Source organism: Manis pentadactyla, chromosome 5, assembly GCF_030020395.1.
Source record: "Manis pentadactyla isolate mManPen7 chromosome 5, mManPen7.hap1, whole genome shotgun sequence".
NCBI classification, from domain to species: Eukaryota; Metazoa; Chordata; class Mammalia; order Pholidota; family Manidae; genus Manis; species Manis pentadactyla.
Genome location: NC_080023.1, coordinates 158,681,920 through 158,701,721, shown reverse-complemented (window position 1 = coordinate 158,701,721; position 19,802 = coordinate 158,681,920). Strand labels below are relative to the sequence as shown.

Genomic DNA, 19,802 nt, shown 5'->3' with positions numbered 1-19,802 from the left:
GAGCTGTAAACATGTGGTGATGTTTCTACCTTTCGGGGGAGGGCTCTTGGAGTCCTCCATAGACAGCTTCAGCTGCTGTATGAACTCGCCGCCATACACACTTCTTTCTTGCCAGATGTTCAGCAATCTTTCTAAAGGTTTTTTACAGCCTTCATCTGCCTCTCTGCTCAGAAAAAATGAAAAGATATATATAAGCTTAAGATTTTTTTGTTTTTAATTAGGACAGATCTACATTAAAAAAAAATCAACAACTGACTAAATGATTTACATATTTAAAAACAAAAAAGTGTAAGGTACATATCACAATAAATGGATACCCAAAACTTGACCAGAGACTACATTCTTCCTGTGGTGCACTGGGAAGAGAGAGGGAGTATGTTATAGAAATAATCCTTGTCTTTTACCCCCTTTGAACGATGGGGCAAACAGGGCAGAAAGCCAATGACTCATTTTTACAGAGAATCATCAAAAATCAATTCTGATAACTTGCTTTTTAAAAAGACATTAATTGAAATCTAATGTCAGACATTCTACTGGAAATTAAATGGGGCCAAAATCTATGATTTGAAAAAAGTGTATGATGGGAAATAAATTCGCAACAACTCATCAGTGCTCACACATCAACACCTCTGCATGTATAAATACAATCATATACACATACATGCCAAGACTGATCTCAACTTTTACTTGTATTCCACGTTCACACAAAGGTATCTAACAGATAACCTTAAGATGCACTGAGCATAACACAGTGCTTTGTAATTTATATCTGAAAGATGCTAGAGTTTTTCCCCTGACATATTACTTTCCTGAAACAGAATTATTTTTAGATGAGATGACTATACTGGCACTTAGTGTCAACAGATTGCTACCATAAAATGTCAGGCAGCAAGTGGAAGAGCGGGGGAAGACTTTCTGAAAGGAGAAGAATTCCCTCTACTGTATTGTATTATATAACCATCTACTATAGTACTATGAATTGTTCCGGTTTATAAAACTGTCTGGATGTTAATAATCTCACATTAAGTGACTCCAAACAAGAAGAGATACCTTGACATCATAGTACCTAAGTCAGTATCTTTAACAGGAACTTCAAGAACAAACCATACCAAATTCAAGTTAGATGGGAATTTTGTCCACTCTCAGCCCTGAGGGCACTTTTCTAAAACTTTTATATTTATTCTGAAGGTGAGGTGAAGTTTCAGATTAATCTGGTCAGACTGTATTACTTATAAATTTTTAGTGGCAAATTTCACTGAATTGGAGTCAATTTACTAAATCAGGGTACATATAAATTATTTTTCTGTTAAACATGTTTTTTAAGTCAGAGTGAAAGTGAGAGAAAAACCTTTCTACTGACAGGCTATACAATTAGGAAAAAGGGGGGAAAAAACTTTCCACTGATTATAAAACTTAAAGATATGACCTAATTATTTGATACCTGTGATAAAACACTTTTACTCCTCCTTCAAAATGTCTAGAAACAATTTCTTCTCACCCCTTTCTCTGCTTCAGCCTGGTCCAAGCCACTATCATCTCTTGTCTGATCACTGCAATAGCCTTCCTGACATCCCTGCTTCCACCCTTGTTCTCATACAATCTGTTCTCAAGCTTTAAAAATATAATCCTAGCTGCTGTGTTAAGGCAGACCATGTCATTCTTTTGCTCAAAACTTCCAATGTTTCTTCCCATTCTCCCTCAGAATAAAAGGGAAAAGTCCTTATAAAGCTTACAAGGCCAGTCTCAACATAGCCCACTATTCCTCTGGCCTTACCTCCTATACCCTCACTTCCTCCCTCCCCAATCCTGGCCCTTCTACTTCAGGGCCTTTCCACATAAAGTTCACTTTGATTGGAAACACATTTTCCCAGATGGTGGCATGGCTCAGACAAGGCTTATTCTTCACTCTCTCCTTTTAGTTGTGCATTTACTCACATAGCACCTTTTCAGCGAGTCCTTCCCTAACCTCCCTATTTAAAATTATACCCCTACTCCTACTTAGTCTTCTTCATACAGCGTATCTTCTGATATGCTATGTAGTCTATTTGGTCCATTTAATTATTCTTTCCATTTGATTGTAATTTCCACTGAGGTAGTTGCTTGTCTTTTCCCCCATACACCCAAGAAAAACCCTAATAAATATTTGTCTAGTTGTACTCTTTCTTGGAAGGTTTTAGATAAATATCAGTAGGCTGTACAACTGGTTAACTTTCAGCAGTCATCTTACTACATCAAGGTCATTCATGTCAGAAATCAACTAAACACTCACCAGCTCCTTCAACGACGTTTATGAAATACAAAGAATAAGGCCTAGGAACTGACTTCTAGGGTTTGATCCAGTAGCCCCTCACCTTTGCACACCCTACCAGATGTTTCACACTCTAGCAATACTGGACCATAAGGATTTTCTACTGAGAACTTGCTCCCTTCTTATGCATGTGCCTTTGCTCATTTATCTCCTCTCCTATGAATGGAACCTCCCCCCAAACAGAATAGAACAAGTAAAGAGAGAAGTTTTGGGTAATTTGGGTAGCTTAAGTATATGGGGAGTGTGGAAATAGAAGAATCTAGAGGGATAGTGTGGAATTAGGTTACAGAGGGGCCCTGAATGCCATATTAAGCATGTGACCTTTACCTTGAAGGCAATGGGAAGCCCTTGATGTGACCAAATGTATGATGTAGAAGAATAAAATCATTGTAACTAGTATAATCAGATCCAAATTAATCAGAACAGATCCAAATTAATCAGAACTTAATTAACTAGTTCATACTCTTACCATAAAGTCTGTTCTCTCCAAATTCTCTGCTCACTTAAAATAAAGAGAAACCAATCATGACAACAAATTCTTACCAAGGATTTAATGAAAAGGGAAGGAGTTGCACAACACCCACCCACCTATCATCCAGTATTCCTGGGGATATTTGGGACTCAATTAGCTCTAAGACTGATTCTGAGTACAGCTTCAGCCACACTACTGTACAGTGGGAACTGACGCTCAAACTGTTACAACCACAATGACATTTTCAAAAGGCTTTACCACTAACCGCTAAAGCCAAAAGAAGGCTCCAGTTTAATTGGTAAATATAACTAACCAGGAAGGCTAATTCCTTGAACAATATGACATAATACATCAAAGTTTTGATTTCAAAGGTACAGATACAACAGTAGAGAAATCTTTTTACTTATGAGGTTTGTCATGAGTATAGCACCTGGAATCAGTGGCAACTAAAGCAACAAAGTACTTTTATAACTCAGGAAGCTGTCTTTTCAGGTTGCATTAACTCTGTTCTAAACTGAGACACCTTTAAGTGAAAAAATGCCAAAAAACCCTTAGCTACCAATCAATGTAAAAACTGGTAGATGAAAATTACATACATAACTTATGTTGAACACACATTAGTATGCATTTTAATTCTGACTAGTTATAAATTCAATCACTGCACAATTGATCTAAAAAGTGAAAACTGTGTATTATACACACATAGAATTGTTGCTTGAAATGTCAACTGGGTCCCTGAGGATTGCCAAGCCAGCTTGGGGTCCTTTTGTTCCCCCATAGTTCTAATGGCACTTCCTTAATTTGTGTGTTTCTGTCTTATCCCATGCACAATGGTTCTTCTACGTATCCCAGCACTTCCAACAGCACCTCATTGAAGTTGGAGCAGAAATGCTCCTCTGTAAACAGCGTGCAGAAAAGAGCTGACAGAGCAAGCCTGAGACTGCTACCTTTACAAAGGCCTGCTCACAAGGCTGGCCCTTGGCTGGCATCAGGGACCTTGGATTTCAGAAGTGTTCCCACCATCTCCTAACTGACAAGGGTGGTTTACTGTGCCTCAACTATTCATGCAAACAATACAATTTATATTCAAAACTTGCTTTTTGGGGGGAGTCTGGAATTTTGGCAGAGTGCCTGTGACAAACCCCAATAAAAGCCCTAGGCACTAAATACCTAAAGAGCATCCCAGGTAGACAACACTTGACAAATGCTGTTACAAGTCAATGCTGGAAAAACTCAGTAATATCTCATTTGACTCTACTGTGACTTGGAAGTTTAGGCCTAGTCTCCTCTGGACTTCTTCCCATGTACCTTTTCCCTTTTGCTTTGTATCCTTTTGCTGTAATAAGTCACAGCCATGAGCACAACTAGTCACTGGATCCTGTGAGTCCACCTAGCAAGTCACCAAAACTGACAGTGGTCTTGGAAGCCCATGACACAAAAGTAAAGAAAAATGCATATGGTGATAACTCTAAATTTATGTCTCCAGAAACAAATTTCCTTCTGAGCTTCAGACTATTTCACCCATGTATCTACCTGCCATCACCCCTTAGAATACCCGCTAGCCATCTCAAACCTAACAGGGCCAAAACAAAATTACTGCTTCCCTCTGCCATACTTTCCCCCTAAGTTTCATCTCAATGAATGGCACCATAAGCCATCCACTTAAGTCAAAAACCTAGAAATCTTTGACTTCTCTTTTCCCTCACTATCAGCTCCTACTCAACACCCATAAATCCTATCAGTTTTACATATAGGAGGAGGCAAATCCACAAGGTAAACATTCAATAAACTGAAGCTATTACTATCTTTTCATTGCTTCTGAGTCCTACCCAAAGTCATCTGTAGCCAGTGCAGAGCAATGCCCTCCAAACTCATATCCCTGCCCCTTGGCTTTTAAAATCCATTCTCCATACCAAGCCAGAGGCATCGTTTAACAACGTGGACTATATCCTTTCCCTGCTAAAACCCTTCACTGACATCCCATCCAGACAAAATCCTCTCTGCGCAGGCTTACAAGGCATGTGTGACTGGCACCAGCCTACCTCTCTGATCTCATCTGGATGCCAGTTTTCCCTCTGCTCACTGTGTTCTAACCACACTGATCCTCTTAACATGCCAAGATTATTTCTACATGGGGTTCTTAATAGCTGTCCCTACTTCACATGATTACCTCAAATGTCATTTCCTTAGAGGTGCCTTCCTTAACCATACTGGAAGAGATCCCACTCTAGGATGTCATTCTATTTTATTATGTCCATATTAGCAGTCCCTGAAAGTGTCTTGTTCATTTACTCGTCCTCGCCTGCCTTGTTCACTACTGCTCCCCTAGTGTCTGGATCAGTATTTGGTATATAGAAAGCACTTGAATGAATGATGAATGAAAAACAAAGTGCACAACAATCTTCAAACTGGGAAGAAAATAACAAGGCATTTGTATGGGAAAAAAGCTTAGAGTGGTTAAATAAACTGCTCTTCAAGTTAAATCTACCCTATGAGCTTGGCAGCTTTTTCTAATTTGAGAGGTTTAGTTTTTTATTTTTATTTTTTTTTGTAGGGGGGAGGGGGAGAATGAGGAAGGAGGTAAGAATTACCAAGAAGAGATTCCTAATCAATTCTGGTCAATATTAATGGGTCACCTATCTTTGCTCATCAACTGGCCACAGAAAAACCATACAGAGAACATTTACTCTTGATAAGCTGCATAGTGACTGAAATGGAGTGGCTGCCTTTCTAATAATGGTGGGGGTTTAGGACTTAGAAACATGGGGGTCCTGAATGTAATACCCAAACAGGACCTTAAATGAACTGCAGGAATACAAAGGAAAAAAAAAAGGAATTAGGGCTATTTTTTTTATTGAAAAGGGCCGGTTTATTTTCTCCACAATGCCATAGAACCTGCCAAGACATTTTTACAGTGCCTCCTAGATCAGTTTTAAGATGTTACCACATAGAAAAGGAATTTTTAATCCTAGTACTGCCCATCCCCCTTCTCGCACTCCTACCTAATCATGCTTTTCTGGATTGGGGGCAACGAACGATTACTGCCCGATTTTTAAATAAAAATGTTACGTTTACTATACCTACAGGAAATTATTTTACTCAATTAATAATTACCAATTAATTAATTAAACAAATATTTACTGAATCCCTACTCTGTGCCAGAGTAGACTACAATGTTGCCCAGCTCCTGGAACACCATTCACATCAAGGCTACATAAATGGTGTTCTCTAAAGCTGTGTAACTTACCAGCTCTGTGCCAGACACTTTACCAGGTACCTGGGATACAGCAAAGAACTACAACAAACAAAAGATCCTCTCCTCAGAGTTTACAATTTAGCATATTCCCATGAACAAGAAAACACTGGCCGACCTTTCAAACTTACTGTTTTACTGCAGCCTCACAACAACTCATTGAGATAGGTGGTGTCATCTATCCCTTTTAACCAATTGTGAAACTCAGGCTCCAAAAGCTAAGAACACACCCAACGTCACTCAAGACATTGTTGGAGGCAGAGCTACAGCCCAGGTCTAAGAAACTGTGAACTAAATCTCCTCAAAAAAGAAAATGCCTATCTCCGACTTCAGATAGCTTCTCCAGCGGTTAGTTCTAAGCTTACTCCCTGTTATGAGGACTCAGTATTTTTTTCAAGTTCATAACCCGGTCTGCTTCTTTGGTGTCTATGTTCATCATAAGAAAGAGTCAATTACATAGCTGACAAAAAATTTCCAATAGTTCATGGAATGCCAAGACTTATTTTCACATTTAAGGTCTTTCACTTAGACTTATAACCCTAGAACAATTTTTCTTTAACCCGCAGTCTCCTTTTTGCCCTTCCCAACTTCCTTTTGCAAGATGTTTATTTCTGTTTGTTCACTGATATTCTGGTGAAAAACACTTTTTCTTTACTCCTCCTTTTGTCAACTATGGGCAGCTAATTTGTGTCTATAGAAAAGAAGTCTGTTTTTAAATGAAAAAAAAGTTTATAAAACTTTTAATCAAATGAATGTTTTCTCTGATATTAGCTATATATCTGTGCTCTATGTCCCAGTCCTCCCTGTCATCAAACACAAGTGGCAGAAGTTTAATAAGATACAGCCAGAGCAAATATCTACTTTCCACACTAATAATTATTATCTTTGCAGTTACAGTAATGACTAATATTTTTAGTAAACCAGATACCTAGACATCCACAAGGAAGTAAATACAAATGAAGGCATAAGCAATTAAGTTCTTGCTACTAAACTTTTGTTACTGAAAGATTCCCTTGTACTTGTTTTTTGACCATAAACTAATGAGACAACTGCCAAACCAAGGAAATAACCATATTCAAGAAATGACTCCAATAAATGAACATATCTAAAGAAACAGATGTGCTCGGAGTGCAACACTGAATCATTTCAATGCACATGTCTGAGACAGTTCTTAAGGACCCTGCAAAACATAAAACTATAATTTGGCCTATGTAATGCTCTGTAAAGTGCATCTCTATGAAATACAAAGCTGTCAGTTCGCACAGGCTATCACAAAGAGGAGGAAAAGGTAATGTATTTAAAAAACAAAACAAAACAACAAAAACAAACAGAAAACCCCAGACAACATACCTGGCAACATGAGAAAATGCATCCACAAGGACAGACTCAAATTCTCTAGTGAATTCAGGTCCTTTCCTTTTACTGTTTTGGATGACATCATTTGCTAAGTACAGAAAAGTAAGCTTTCTATTTGATTTGGCTGGAAAAAAAAAAAAGAAAAGAAGATAATTTAAATTACACTAGGGAAATTCATAACCACAATTCTTTTGCCCTAAGTTACTGCTAAAGAATATTAAAACAAACATTATCTGTTTGAGGTCAAGACTGCTACATGTTTGAAAAAACAACTTAAGTAACTCCTTGATTTGTAACAAAACAGGTTTGAGAATACAATTTTGAAAATAAAACCAAGAATGGGCCACCCTCATTCCTGGTTAACCAGAGAAAATTAGTTGACAGTAAAAATGAAGATAATCCAAAGAAAATTTCTAAAGGATAAACAGTCAATATTCTCAAGGAGACATGTTAAAACCAAGGTTTTCATTTATTCTATTATAAAGTCGAACATTTCTAAATGTTAATTATCAAATACTACAGAATGAAGACTAAGGTTTCATTTTCAAAACAGATTTTTGTAATTTATGCTCCTAGGTGGAGAATTTCTCTTTGAACATTACAATAGTCACAAACACCCAGTGATATCAACTCTACAATCCAGAGGAATCTCTAGATGTACCAGTAGCTATTTATCTCAAATACAAATACATATTAATGCTACATTATATTGATAATTTACAGATTTCTGAAATCCAGATATACAAAGTTCGGCTCCCACAAAAACCATAATTTCTCTCTTGTATACATACTAAACGCAGTATTTCCTATTACTCTATATGGTATCATATATTAAGCCATAAAAACCTCATGCAATGTGTCTGAGTTACACTTGCTTGGGGGAACATTACTGAATTTCCTGGCTTCTATGCACATAACTTCTTAACCGTAAAGTTACATCACTACCATTTTGGGTCCCAGTTTTCTTTTAAAAGAAATAAACAAGAACACAATTTGATAGTTCGAAACACTAAGTTTTCTCCAATGTTAAGTACCTGAAAAACTCAAGTAAGCCCTATGTCAACCTTCACACACCTGAGTAACTAGTTCTTTCTTTTGAAATGCACATAGCATGTATAAATTCTGATACAACAGGCATAAGACCTGATACTTTAAAATGTAGCTACAGAGGAATAGCCAAAACCAAAAACAAGGTTTTTAAAGCACATTTTAGAGCTTAAACTAATGACTTAAAGTACTCATAAATTAACTATGGATAATCCCAAATTGTATTAACCTTCTGGCAATAGTTTAGATAGCCAACTGATGAAATTATTGAAAACCTGGAGCTATCCTTAATTGTTCTAATTATTATTCAAAAGCAGAACAAAAGTGTCAATAGTTACAGTATTCCGCTGTTGCTACAAAGGTATCACTATGGCAAGAGGCTTTTTTTTTTTTGGTAAGCAAACCTTGTTCTGGAATATTGCAGCACATAAAACTACAAAGTCTAAATGCCATGAAAGTTAACAGATTCTAAAGCAAACAGAACTTTAAGAAGAAATTGAGTGAAGTTTTACAAATTCCATATACTCTATGTTAAGAAGTCCAGAATCAGTATTAAAAGATGTAGTCTGGACATCCAAAACATGGTAAAATTTTCAGTGTTACAAATATGATAATTAAGAGGCCAGAGAGCCAAGATTTTCACTATCTAAAATGTCAATTAATTTTCATCATCCTCAGACTTAGCAATGGGGATTTACTTAGGATAAAACTTCATCTCTCCATATCCAGCATCCTGAATGGTCAACATAAGCATCATGTATGTAAAGATGTATGACAAAGCCTTAGAGCACTTGAACACACACAATCATTATACACACAACATACACAACCTCCCATTTCAGTCCCAGGAGACAAACTCACTTGTCAGATTCAGGTGTTCCTCCAATACAACAAAACAGATCCTTGCACCCCCTTCCTATGCCCATTCCAAATTGGTTGAAATAGCTATTGAGAGCAAAGTTTAAATAACTAGCTGACCAAAAAAATCTCACTTGTTTGGCTTGTTTTGACATCTATAAATACAATTTTTCAAAAAAAAGGCCAAGCTATAAAAACATTACTAAAAAAATATTCATCTAAGAGCATTTTACACCAAACTGCTCCATACAGAGGGAAAAGTTCTACCTCAAACACAGCCCAAAAGGATAAAGTAAGAATTATTCCTAGAAAATGGAAAGAAAATAACACATCACAAACAGAAGTAGCATTTAAGCAAGAAAAAATAATTTTTTAAGTCTCGTAAATATTTTGAAGGCAACTCTGAGATTGTGAATATCTTACGGAAAATGGCTTGACTGCAGATAGAAATGCCCACTTTAAAAGATCAGGGTGGGCACAAACACATTAGGGCACACAATCTTTTTCCACTTTAGTGTGGGGGCTTTTCAATTCATGAAGGAAACCTGGGTATTAGGAAGCTGTATCTTGATGCTTGGGAGAGCGTCCGTTAGCTCTGCACTGTCCATTATGCAGCCACTAGCCACATGCGGCTACTGAATACTTGAACCGAGGCTAGAAAAACTTAAGAACTGAATTTTTTTTGAATTTATTAAAAATTTACTTCCTTAGTCACATATTTCAAGTGCTTAATAGCCACATGTGGTAAGTGGCTCAAGACTTGCTGGACAGTACAGATACAGAACATTTCTATCATCACAGAAAGTTATGTTTGAAAGTGCTGTTTGATACTTTACTCAACCATGAAAATTATGTCACAGACCACAGTTTAACTCCTAATCTATTTTTAAACTGTGTAACAGGCACCATGCTAAATGCTATGGGCATTGCAAAAACAAGGCCTACTGTCTCCCTTAAAACACAATCTAGTCAACAAGACCTAACTTGTAAGAATAAAATAAATGCTAAATTGGCATGGGAAGCAGAGAATAATTCTCATAAACAAAAGCACTTGGGTTAGGTTGGAGTCAGACAGTTGATCACCTTCATTTATTAAGTACATTGAAGGGCTTGGGTACTTGAAAGCACAAGTCTGGGTGTCACAGTACTGGGGGCTCATGTCCCAGCTGTATGCCCCTAAACAAAGCAGTTAATCTCTCGGTTCCTTTCTCTCTTCTGCTAAAATATGGGGAATAGTAATGCCAGCCTTCTTACAAGGTTCCATCATGAGATTAGCGTTAAAGGAGCTTCCAACCTGAATGCACCAAGTCGTTATTTTCGCTAACAAATAGGGTGAGGTGGGGAATCAAGAAGGCTTCACAAAATCAACATTTTAGATGGGCTTTGATTTGTCTCTCAGATCCTATCAGACAGCATCCTGTACAGGCAAATCACTTTTCTTTCACATCTCAGACACTAAAAATTATATTTGAATGGCCAGTAGGTTCATGAAGGAGGCTCTGGGAGACCCAGGCTCTATCTCCCAACTGACCAGAGGCTGAGGGGATCCCATCTCAGCACTGCACACGGTGTAGGGGGCGTGGGGCGGGGAGAAGTCTCCACAAGAGTGCTAGAACTGGGTCTTTTTACAGAATCCTAGGTTTTGTTGTCTGCCAGCCTGATGTAGTCTTGAGCCTCACTGGCCTGATGTAGTCTCTGGACCTTAAAAACACCACCTTCATTTACTCAGTGTTCTGCTATATAACTCATTCAGGTATCAGATAGCAGTGGAGGTGATCATCTTTCCCCATCAAACTAGGCAACTTGAAGGCAAAGTCCATGCCTCACATTGATTAATCAGTAGTCCCATCTCACCATCATTTATTAAATGTCTATATTGTGCCTGACACCATGCTAGATGTTCATTTGAATTATTCTGTTCACTCTCACCACATTAACCTGTTTGGGCCTCAGGTTTTCATTTGCAAAGTTCCTACTTCATAGGAACTCTGAGAATTTCAAAAATGACAATATATGTAAAGACGTAAGTACTGTGCCTGACATGTAATTAAGGCACAGTAAATACCAGTTATCATTGTTTCCATTTTATAGATAATAATTGAGAGGTTAAGCTGCTGAGGTCAGTAAATGGAAAAGTCAGTTGGTCCTTTGAACCAATATGCTATCCACCACCCAAGTGGGTGCCTAGCACCTAAGAGGCTAAGTTGAATGAAGGTCAGATTTTAAGCAGGGTCTAGAATCAATTAAAGTTACATGAGAAGAGACTGAGAGGCAAGGTCTAGGTTTTGTGGCCCCTTAACCCCTCTATAAAAGGGGTAACTGTAACCACGGTATTGTTCTGAGGACTAAGTGCGAGGATATACGTAAACATCTTAGCACATTGACGGGCACAGAATAAAGGCTCTATTAAGTGACAGCTACCCTTGTCCTCGTTTTACAGATGAGAAAAAGAGGCACAGAGAGATGAAAAAATTCGCCCCATATCACTCAGCTGAGCCAGGACTTGACCTACGCAGCCTTACTCCAGAGTCTGTGGACTCTTCCTCCAAATGAGCAGCAAAGAACCTGGCACACGGGGCTACGGCCAGTACACTCCACAAGACGATCTACGCTGAGAAAGTAATAATAGTCAGAAGTGTCAGGAGCCTGGGCGAAAATGGCTGGGTGAACTGGGGGTCTGGGCGCCTGAGCCCTGGGCGGTGTGGAACCTCAGATAAGTACCTTAAACCTTCCCTGGTTTCAGTTTCCTTCTCCAAGAAATGGGGATAACACTGTTTCCAACCTCGGAAGCTCACAGAACTAGGCCTAAAAAGCAAGGCTCAATTAAGAAGCTAAAGGGACCTCAGGAATGGGTGGGGAGAGGACAACACCAGGGGAGTCCAAGGATGTGGGATGCGGGTGTTTACCTTTGCGGAGCTCGCGGTGCCACACCGAGACGATGGGTCCCGCGTGCTTGCGGTGGTGGATGAGCCAAAGGGACAGGGTTTGCACGCTCTGCTGAGAGTTGCTCAGCTCCGAGAGCTTCTTTTCCAGCGCCGATTCAGAGAACGAGGACATGGTGGCGACGGTGAGTCCCGGCAGGGCGCGGCCTGGGCCGCCCAGTGCGGCGGAAAGAGAGACGGCACGAGGCCGGGGACTCACTTGATGGCCTGCGGAACTCTTCACTGACTGACAGACAGCCAGGGAGACACGGACGGGGAGGGGGAGGGTCTCCGAACTAACAGCCGCCCGCGCCGCCGCCACAAGATGGCCACCGACCTCTCACCCCCCGCGAGAGCAGGGTCAAAGGGCAAGGGCCGGAGTAGCTGGGCACTGGGAGGTGTCAGATCTGTAGAAAAAAGCCCCTCCAGTGGCGGCGGCCTCTCTGAACCTCGCTCAAGGCACTTCGAAACCAACAGAACGAGAAACGAACGAAGTCCTGCGGCCTTCGGAAGGCGCTTTAACCGCTCGCGCCTGCACGCCGGCGCAGTGAGTCTCTCCGGAACCCTTTCTCCCGCTCCCGCAGAGCCTTTCTGGCGCGGTCCGGCGCGCTGCTTTTTTCGTCACTTCCGGCGGGGAGGAGGAGGCAGGAGAGTGTGGGAAAGGCTGGAAGGCGAGGTAAGGAAAGAGTGGCGGGAGCAAGGGGAGCCCAGCAACCGGCGCCCTTAGAGGGGGTTCTGAACGGACGCTGTTGCCGAGCGATCCTGACCTGGGATTGGGGGAAGGGCTTTCTCTGTCACTAGTGGGCCACAAGTCTCACTCTTAACGTCCTACTCCTTGTCTACCCCTCACCCAAAAGCTTTTTGGTTCGGCCAAGCTAACCACGTGCACTTTTCACGCTCCACGCCTTGACACCTGCTGTTCTTTTTCCAGAGGTCACGCCCCCTTCTCACCTGGTGGGCCCCCACTTGACCTCCAGGACCGGCCCGGAATGTCCAGTTCTTAGGTTCAGTCTGTGACAGCACTGCTATAAAACAACACTGTTGTGTTCTTGCCTCTAAGTTGGTTGCTTCTTTTAGGGAATTACATGTTGATCTTGCCCTCTGGGTATCCACTAGACTTGTTTCTCAAATTTACGTAATATATTACCTTTTTGGGAGGGAGGAGGCGGTGAAGTCAATGGGTCCGTTTACACCTGTAAGAAACACTGAGACTCTGAACCCTTTTCCTATTTTTAAAGAAGTTTTAAATTCCAGTTATCAAATCAGCAAAGAAGTTTGTCCTTTTACCTGTTATGGGGGTGGTGGTGAGGAATTGGGTTATTGTAGACATAATGCAATTTAAACATTTCCTGATCATTAGGGAATTTACCAGTTGTGGTTAGACTCTACATAGGAGACGTTCTTCTAGATGACGCTGTTTTTCCCTTACCGCACCATACTGTAGTTCTTTGCTTAGATGCTTGACTCCTCCCAGAGCAGAATCATCATAATCATAGCCAACATAATGAACAGTTGCTATAGGCTAGACACTGTGTTTTAACATAGTAACTCATTTAATACAACAAAGCTGTGAAATAAGTATTATGTTATTCCAATTTGGCAATGAGGAAACAGGCTGAGAGAGGTTAGATAACCTATCCAGGATAACTAACATTAGTGGGAAGGGACTGCATCTTATCTTTTCACTCCAGCACCTGATTCATAGCTGATTGAATGAATTAATACAAAAGAAGTGAATAGTCTAAAATCACACAGTCAATATCTGGTCATAATTATAATGTAGGGCCTTAGAGTCCAAATGATTGACCATCTTCCTATATTAAATAACTGTAATATACTGAGCATTTTTATACCAATTTACTATGTACTAATAGGCACATTTACATACATTCTCCTCTTTAATCTTTAAGAACAGTCCTATGAGGAGGGAATTATCACTATTTGATAGATGAGAAAACACGAAACATGGGTGAGTAATCGGTCCAATGTCATTTGGACATAGGAAAGAACAAAGCCCGCAGTCAAACCAAGGTTATCTGATGTCTGATCCCAAATGCTTCTCTCCGGAGCCAGTGGTTCATTATAAATTCAGCAAATATTTTTGATCACTATGTCTGAAGCACTATTGTAGGCAAACAAACCATCTATGCCCTCAGAAGCTGACCTTTTACAGAGGAAGATAGATAAATATGTAAGTATAAAATGAGTCAGAAAGTAGTAAGTACTTTGGGAGGGTAAAAATCAAGGAGAGTAAGGGAGATAAGGAATGTGTGTATGGGAAGATAGGAGTCTAGTATATAGGCTAGTCAGAGAAGGCTTCACTGATACTGTGACTTTTGGTCAAAGCCCTGAGAGAACAAGCCATATGCTATGTGGTGGAATGTTTTTCCAGGTAGAGGGAAAACCAAGTGCAAGGTCCTGAGGTTTGACCATTGTTGGCATTTTTGAGGAACAGCAAGGAGAATGGTAAGGCTCGAGTGATACAAACAGTAGGCTGGAAATGAGCTCAGAAAAGTAGCCAGGGACCACATCACATGGGGACTTGTAGGCAGTAAAACACTTTGGATATTACTTTGAATGAAAATGAGAGTCCATTGGATGGTTTTAAGCAAAGGAGGAGCATTGTGGCTGTTAAATAAAAAATAGGGTGCAAGAGTGAAAACAGGAAGACCAGTTTGGCAGCTGTTGTGATAACCCAGGTGAAAGGATGACAGACCAGAATGGAGATGGTGAGAAAGGGTCAGATTCTGAGGATATTTTAGAGGAAGAAGTGACAGGATTTGCTGATAGATCAGATAGGAGGTGTAAATGATAAGAGTTTATATGGCTCCAGGGGTTTTAGCCTAAGCAACCATAAGAAGGGAGTGTCCATTTACTAGAGTGTGGAAAGAGCTGGTCTGGGAAGTAAGAGCAGGAGTTTAAATTTGTACGTGCCCAGCTGGAAATGCTTATCTAAGTAGAATTTCTCCATAGGCAATTGGGTTTATGGGTCTGGAGTTCAAGGGAGAAAGCTGGTCTTGAGATAAATGTGGGAGTCGTAATGGAGAATAGAGGTAGAAAGAAGAGAGGCCCAGTGACTGGGACACTTTGACATTTAGAGGGCTAAAAGGTGAGGATGATATAATCATATGGTTTTTCTTCTTTAGCCTGTTAATATTAATTACACTGATTGATTTTCAAATACTGGGCCAGCCTTCCATCTTTAGAATACACCCTACTTTGTCATGGTGTATAATTTGACATACTGCTGAATGTTATTTCTTAATTTTTTTTTTTTTAGCATTTTTGCATCTGTATTCATGAGGGCAGTTTGCAGCTTTTATTTTTGTATTGGGTTTTGATATCAGGAAAATACTAGCTTCATAAAAATTGAAGATTATATCCTCCTCTTCCTTTTTTAGAAGATTGTATAGAATTTAAGTTAATTCTTGTTTAAATGGTTGGTAGAAGTTCCCAGTGAAACCATTTATACCTAGAGGTTTCCTTCTTTCCTTTCTTTTTAAGTTTTTAAATGAAAAATTCAATATCCTTAAAAGTTATAAGCCTATTCTAATGATCTATTCATATTATGTGAGTTGCAATAGTATTTCATAGTATGTGAGTTTGTGTTTTTTGAGGAATTCACCATTTCATCTAAGTTCTCAAATTTATGTTTTAAAATTACTTGTATTCCTGCATTATCCTTTGATGTCTACAGGGTTTGTAGTGCTATCTCATTTCATTATTGATATTGGTAATTTCTCTCTTTATCTCTCATCAGTTTTGCTAGAAGTTTGTCCATTTTATTGATCTTTTTAAAGAACCAGTTCTTTGTTTCATTGATTTTTCTCTATTTTGTTTTCAATTTCATTGATTTCTGCTCTTCCTTCAGCTTGTTTTGGTTTTATTTTGCTTGTCTTTTTCTAGGTTCTGGAGGTAGAAATGTAGGTTACTGACTTGAGACTTTTCTCCTTTTCTACTGTATTAATTTAGTATTATAGTACTATACATTTCCTTCTCAACATGGCTAAGCTGTGCCCCACAAATTTTAATACAATGTATTTCCATTTTCATTCATTTCCATGTATTTTTTAATTTCCCTTGAGATTTCCTCTTTAATCCATGACTTATTTAGAAATGTGTTGTTTAGTTTCCAGGTGTTTGGAGATTTTTGTGTTCAGTTATTGATTTAACTCTCTGTTAGTGACTTCTGGTTTGATTCCATTTGGTTTGGGAACACACACTGCATAATTTTAGTTATTTTTAATTTGTTGAGGTTTGTTTTATGGCCCAGGATGTGGTCTATCTTGGTATATGCTCTGGGGGGCACTTGAAAAGAATGTGTATTCTGCTATCACGGATTGGAGTGTTCTATAAATGCTGGTTAGATCTGTTGGTTGATGGTGGCACTGAGTTCTTCTGTTACCTTGCTGATTTTCTGTCTAGTTCTATAAGTTGTTGAGAGAGGAGTGGAAGTCACCACCTACACCTGTGATTACCACCTATGCTTCTTTCAGTTTTATCTGTTTTGCTTTACACATTTTGTGGTTGCCATTTTGTATTTAGGATTTATTTTCTTGATATAATCCATTTAGGAGTGCTATGTCTTCTTGAGAGATTTACCCTTTAATCATTATAGAATGTCTCTCTCTCTCTCTGTTGATTTTCTTTGCTCTGAAATCTACTTTATCAGATATTAATATAGCCATTCTTGCTTTCCTTTGATTGTTTGATGGAATAACTTATCCATCCTTTTACTTTTAACTTGCCTGTATCATATTTGAAGTGAGTTTCTTAATAGACAGCATTTGGTTATGCCATATTTTTTAATCCACTCTGACAATCTGTCTATTCATTGGTGTATTTAGACCTTTTATATTTAATATAATTATTGATCTGTTAGAATTTAAGTCTGCCATTTTGTTTTTAATTTTCTATCTGTTCTGTTTTTTTCCCCATTTTCTTTTTCCAGCCTTCCTATGGGTTACTTGAACATTTTTCAGAATTCCATTTGATGTATCTGCAGTATTTTTAAGTGTATCTCTGTATAGCCAACTTGTTGGTTTATCTAGATACCATATGATTTGTACATAACTTATCTTTACTAATTCTAGTGAAGTATAGCAACCTTACTTTCCTGTATGGTTGCCCCCCTTTTATAAAATAATTGTCTTAAATATTTTCTTTACATACATATAAAACCATATCATGCAGTGTTATAATTTTGCTTCAACTGTCAAATGCAATTTAGAAAATGCAAACAACAAGGAAAGCCTTTTGTATCTGTATGTTTTTTTGTTCACCATGTTCTTTCTTCCTCCTTGATGTTCCTAGAGTCCTTTTTTAAATGTGTCCTTTCTGTTTAGAAAATTTCCTTTATGTCTCTTGCCAAATTTGGTGAGTTTCAGCCATTATTTGAGTACTTTTTTAGCTCTGCCCTTTTTCTCCTCTCCTCTGAGACTCTTAGGTCTTTTGTTATAGTCCCATAGGTGCCTGAGGCTCTTTTCAGTCTCTACGCTTTCTGTGGGTCAGATCTATCCTCCAGCTCTGAGATTCTTCCTCTGTCTGCTCCTTTCTGCTTTTGAGTCCATCTGCTGAGCTTTTTATTTGCTACTGAATTTTTCAGTTCTAAATTTCCATTTGTTTTTTCTTTAAGTCTTCTGTTTCTTTGGTGAGGCTTTCTATTCTTTCATTTGTTTAAAGCAAGTTCATCATTGCTCATTGAAGCATTTTAATCATGGCTGCTTTAATAACATTGACCAATAATTCTAAGACCTCTCTCATCTCAGTGTTGACATGTATTGATTGTCTTTTTTTATATAGTTTGAGAGTGTCCTGGTTCTTGGTTTGATGAGTGAATTTTGATTGGACATTTTTTGTATTATGTTCTAAGACTGAACCTTATTTGCATCTTCTGTTTTATCTGGCTTTCTCTGACACCACTCCAGCGGGATAAGGGGGACCCTACCTTATTTCTGCCAAGTGCAGGTAGAAGTCCAGATTCCTCACTCAGCTTCCTTTGGCATCCAAGACGGAGAGCTTCTTACTACTGTTAGATGGAAGTAGGAGTTCTAGCTCCCCACTTGGTGTCTACTGACACTGTGCTGGGGGTGGCCTCATGAGCACAAAGCAATAGTGAAAAACCTGACTCTACTCTAGGCGTCCTCTGACACCATCCCAATAGGGATGGAGAGGAGCGCCTCCTTACTGCCAAGTAGGAGTGGACATTCGGGCTCCCCATGTGGTTTCCATCACATGACTCATTACCAGGGCTGGTGGGAATGTAGTTCCTGCTCCTACTTGGCTTCTTGATTTTTTCCCTCGTTTTATTGAGGTATAATTAACATTGTGAAAGTTTAAGATGTACAATGTAATGATTTTATCCATATATATCACATATATATTGAGAAATGTTTACCACAATAAGGTTGGTTAACACCTCCATCACCTCAGATAATTACCTTTGTGTGTGTGTGTATGGTAAGATATCTGAGATTTACTCTCTGAATAACTTTCAGTATATAATACAAAATTGTTAACTGTAGTCACCTGCTGTTCTTTAGACCCCCAGAACTTATTCATCTTATAGCTGGAAGTTGTTTGACCAACATCTCCCCATTTTCCCCCAACCCCAGCCCCTGTCTCTTTCTATGAATTTGTTACTTGGCCTTCTATGACATCACCCCTGAGGGGGTGTTGGGCACCTTGTGAGAGTGGAAATCTAGGCTTCTCAATCAGGCTTTGCTATGTGGGCAGGGGTGGAGCCATAGTTTTTTCCTGTACTGTTTAGCTGGAATAGAGCAATTATTGTCTGCAAGGGTTTTTTTTTGTCCTGCTAGGCTGCCCTTTCCTGGTCCTTTGACTTGAGAGGGCAGGCTTTCGTTGGGGCTTTTTGTGTCTGTACCCACTGATGCTTCCAGGTTGCCAGTTTCTTGAGCTCCAAATGTGGGATCTGTGAGGCAAAAAGAAAACCCAGGGAACTTACTCGCATGTCATTCCTCATGTCCTGAGGTCCCAATCTAGTCTTCTCTCCACCTTTCAGAGTTGTCATGTTTAGTTATATGTTGTCATGTTGGCAGGGTTTTTTATTTTACTTAACAGAAGGAATAGGGAAGTATACATCTATTCTCTCTTCCCAGAAGCAGAAGTCCTTTGTTTTTGTGTATACACAGAATTGTTATTTATATAAATATTTATAAAAAAGTGAAATGTATATACACACACACACACCAGTCATCTGGAGGGCTTCTCCCAGTTTTCAGTGCCAGAGGATAAATGTGGTGGAGACAGAGTTAGTGTATATATTCCAGTGTACACCCTTTTCTAAGTTAAGAATCACTTTTCTAGAATATAATGTCTACCAAAAACTTGTCTAGTAAAGGGGTTAGGCACAAGATGTTAATGTAATACAAGATACTGTTTCACAAATGCTCTATAGAGGGCAGCTGTAAACAAAGTATTAAGTGAGCCTAGAGTAATTTCTGGAAGAATTTATGGGAAGTCTCCGTGATTCCCCTCCCCCACCTTCTGTTTTGTGTACTTAGTGTTCTGCAGCACTCTCCCCCTTGCAGGGCCAGACCCTCCAGTCAACTTTGTATCTCTCTTCCC

General features: G+C 39.2%; 2 protein-coding genes across 6 annotated transcripts in view; one reads left to right on the top strand and one right to left on the bottom strand.

The window, feature by feature from the left end:
- RPRD1B (regulation of nuclear pre-mRNA domain containing 1B) overlaps positions 1–12,740 on the bottom strand; it is a 49,848-nt gene extending 37,108 nt beyond the window's left edge. The window contains exons 1-3 of the mRNA XM_036902317.2: positions 12,201–12,740; positions 7,384–7,513; positions 30–163 (exon numbers count right to left, since the gene is read on the bottom strand). Of these exons, the coding sequence (XP_036758212.1) occupies positions 30–163; positions 7,384–7,513; positions 12,201–12,351 (415 nt within the window). The 5' untranslated portion in view covers positions 12,352–12,740. The remainder of the gene's footprint in view (positions 1–29; positions 164–7,383; positions 7,514–12,200) is intronic.
- A 79-nt stretch (positions 12,741–12,819) lies between these two features.
- The window catches only part of TTI1 (TELO2 interacting protein 1), a 44,125-nt gene continuing 37,142 nt past the window's right edge, over positions 12,820–19,802 (top strand). For 4 of the 5 annotated variants that reach the window (XM_036902310.2, XM_036902314.2, XM_057502986.1 and 1 more), the window contains exon 1: positions 12,840–12,891. The gene's annotated coding sequence lies outside the window, so the exon portion shown is untranslated. Of the gene's footprint in view, positions 12,892–19,802 lie in introns of all 5 variants that reach the window. The other variant, XM_057502987.1, reaches the window with a different exon arrangement.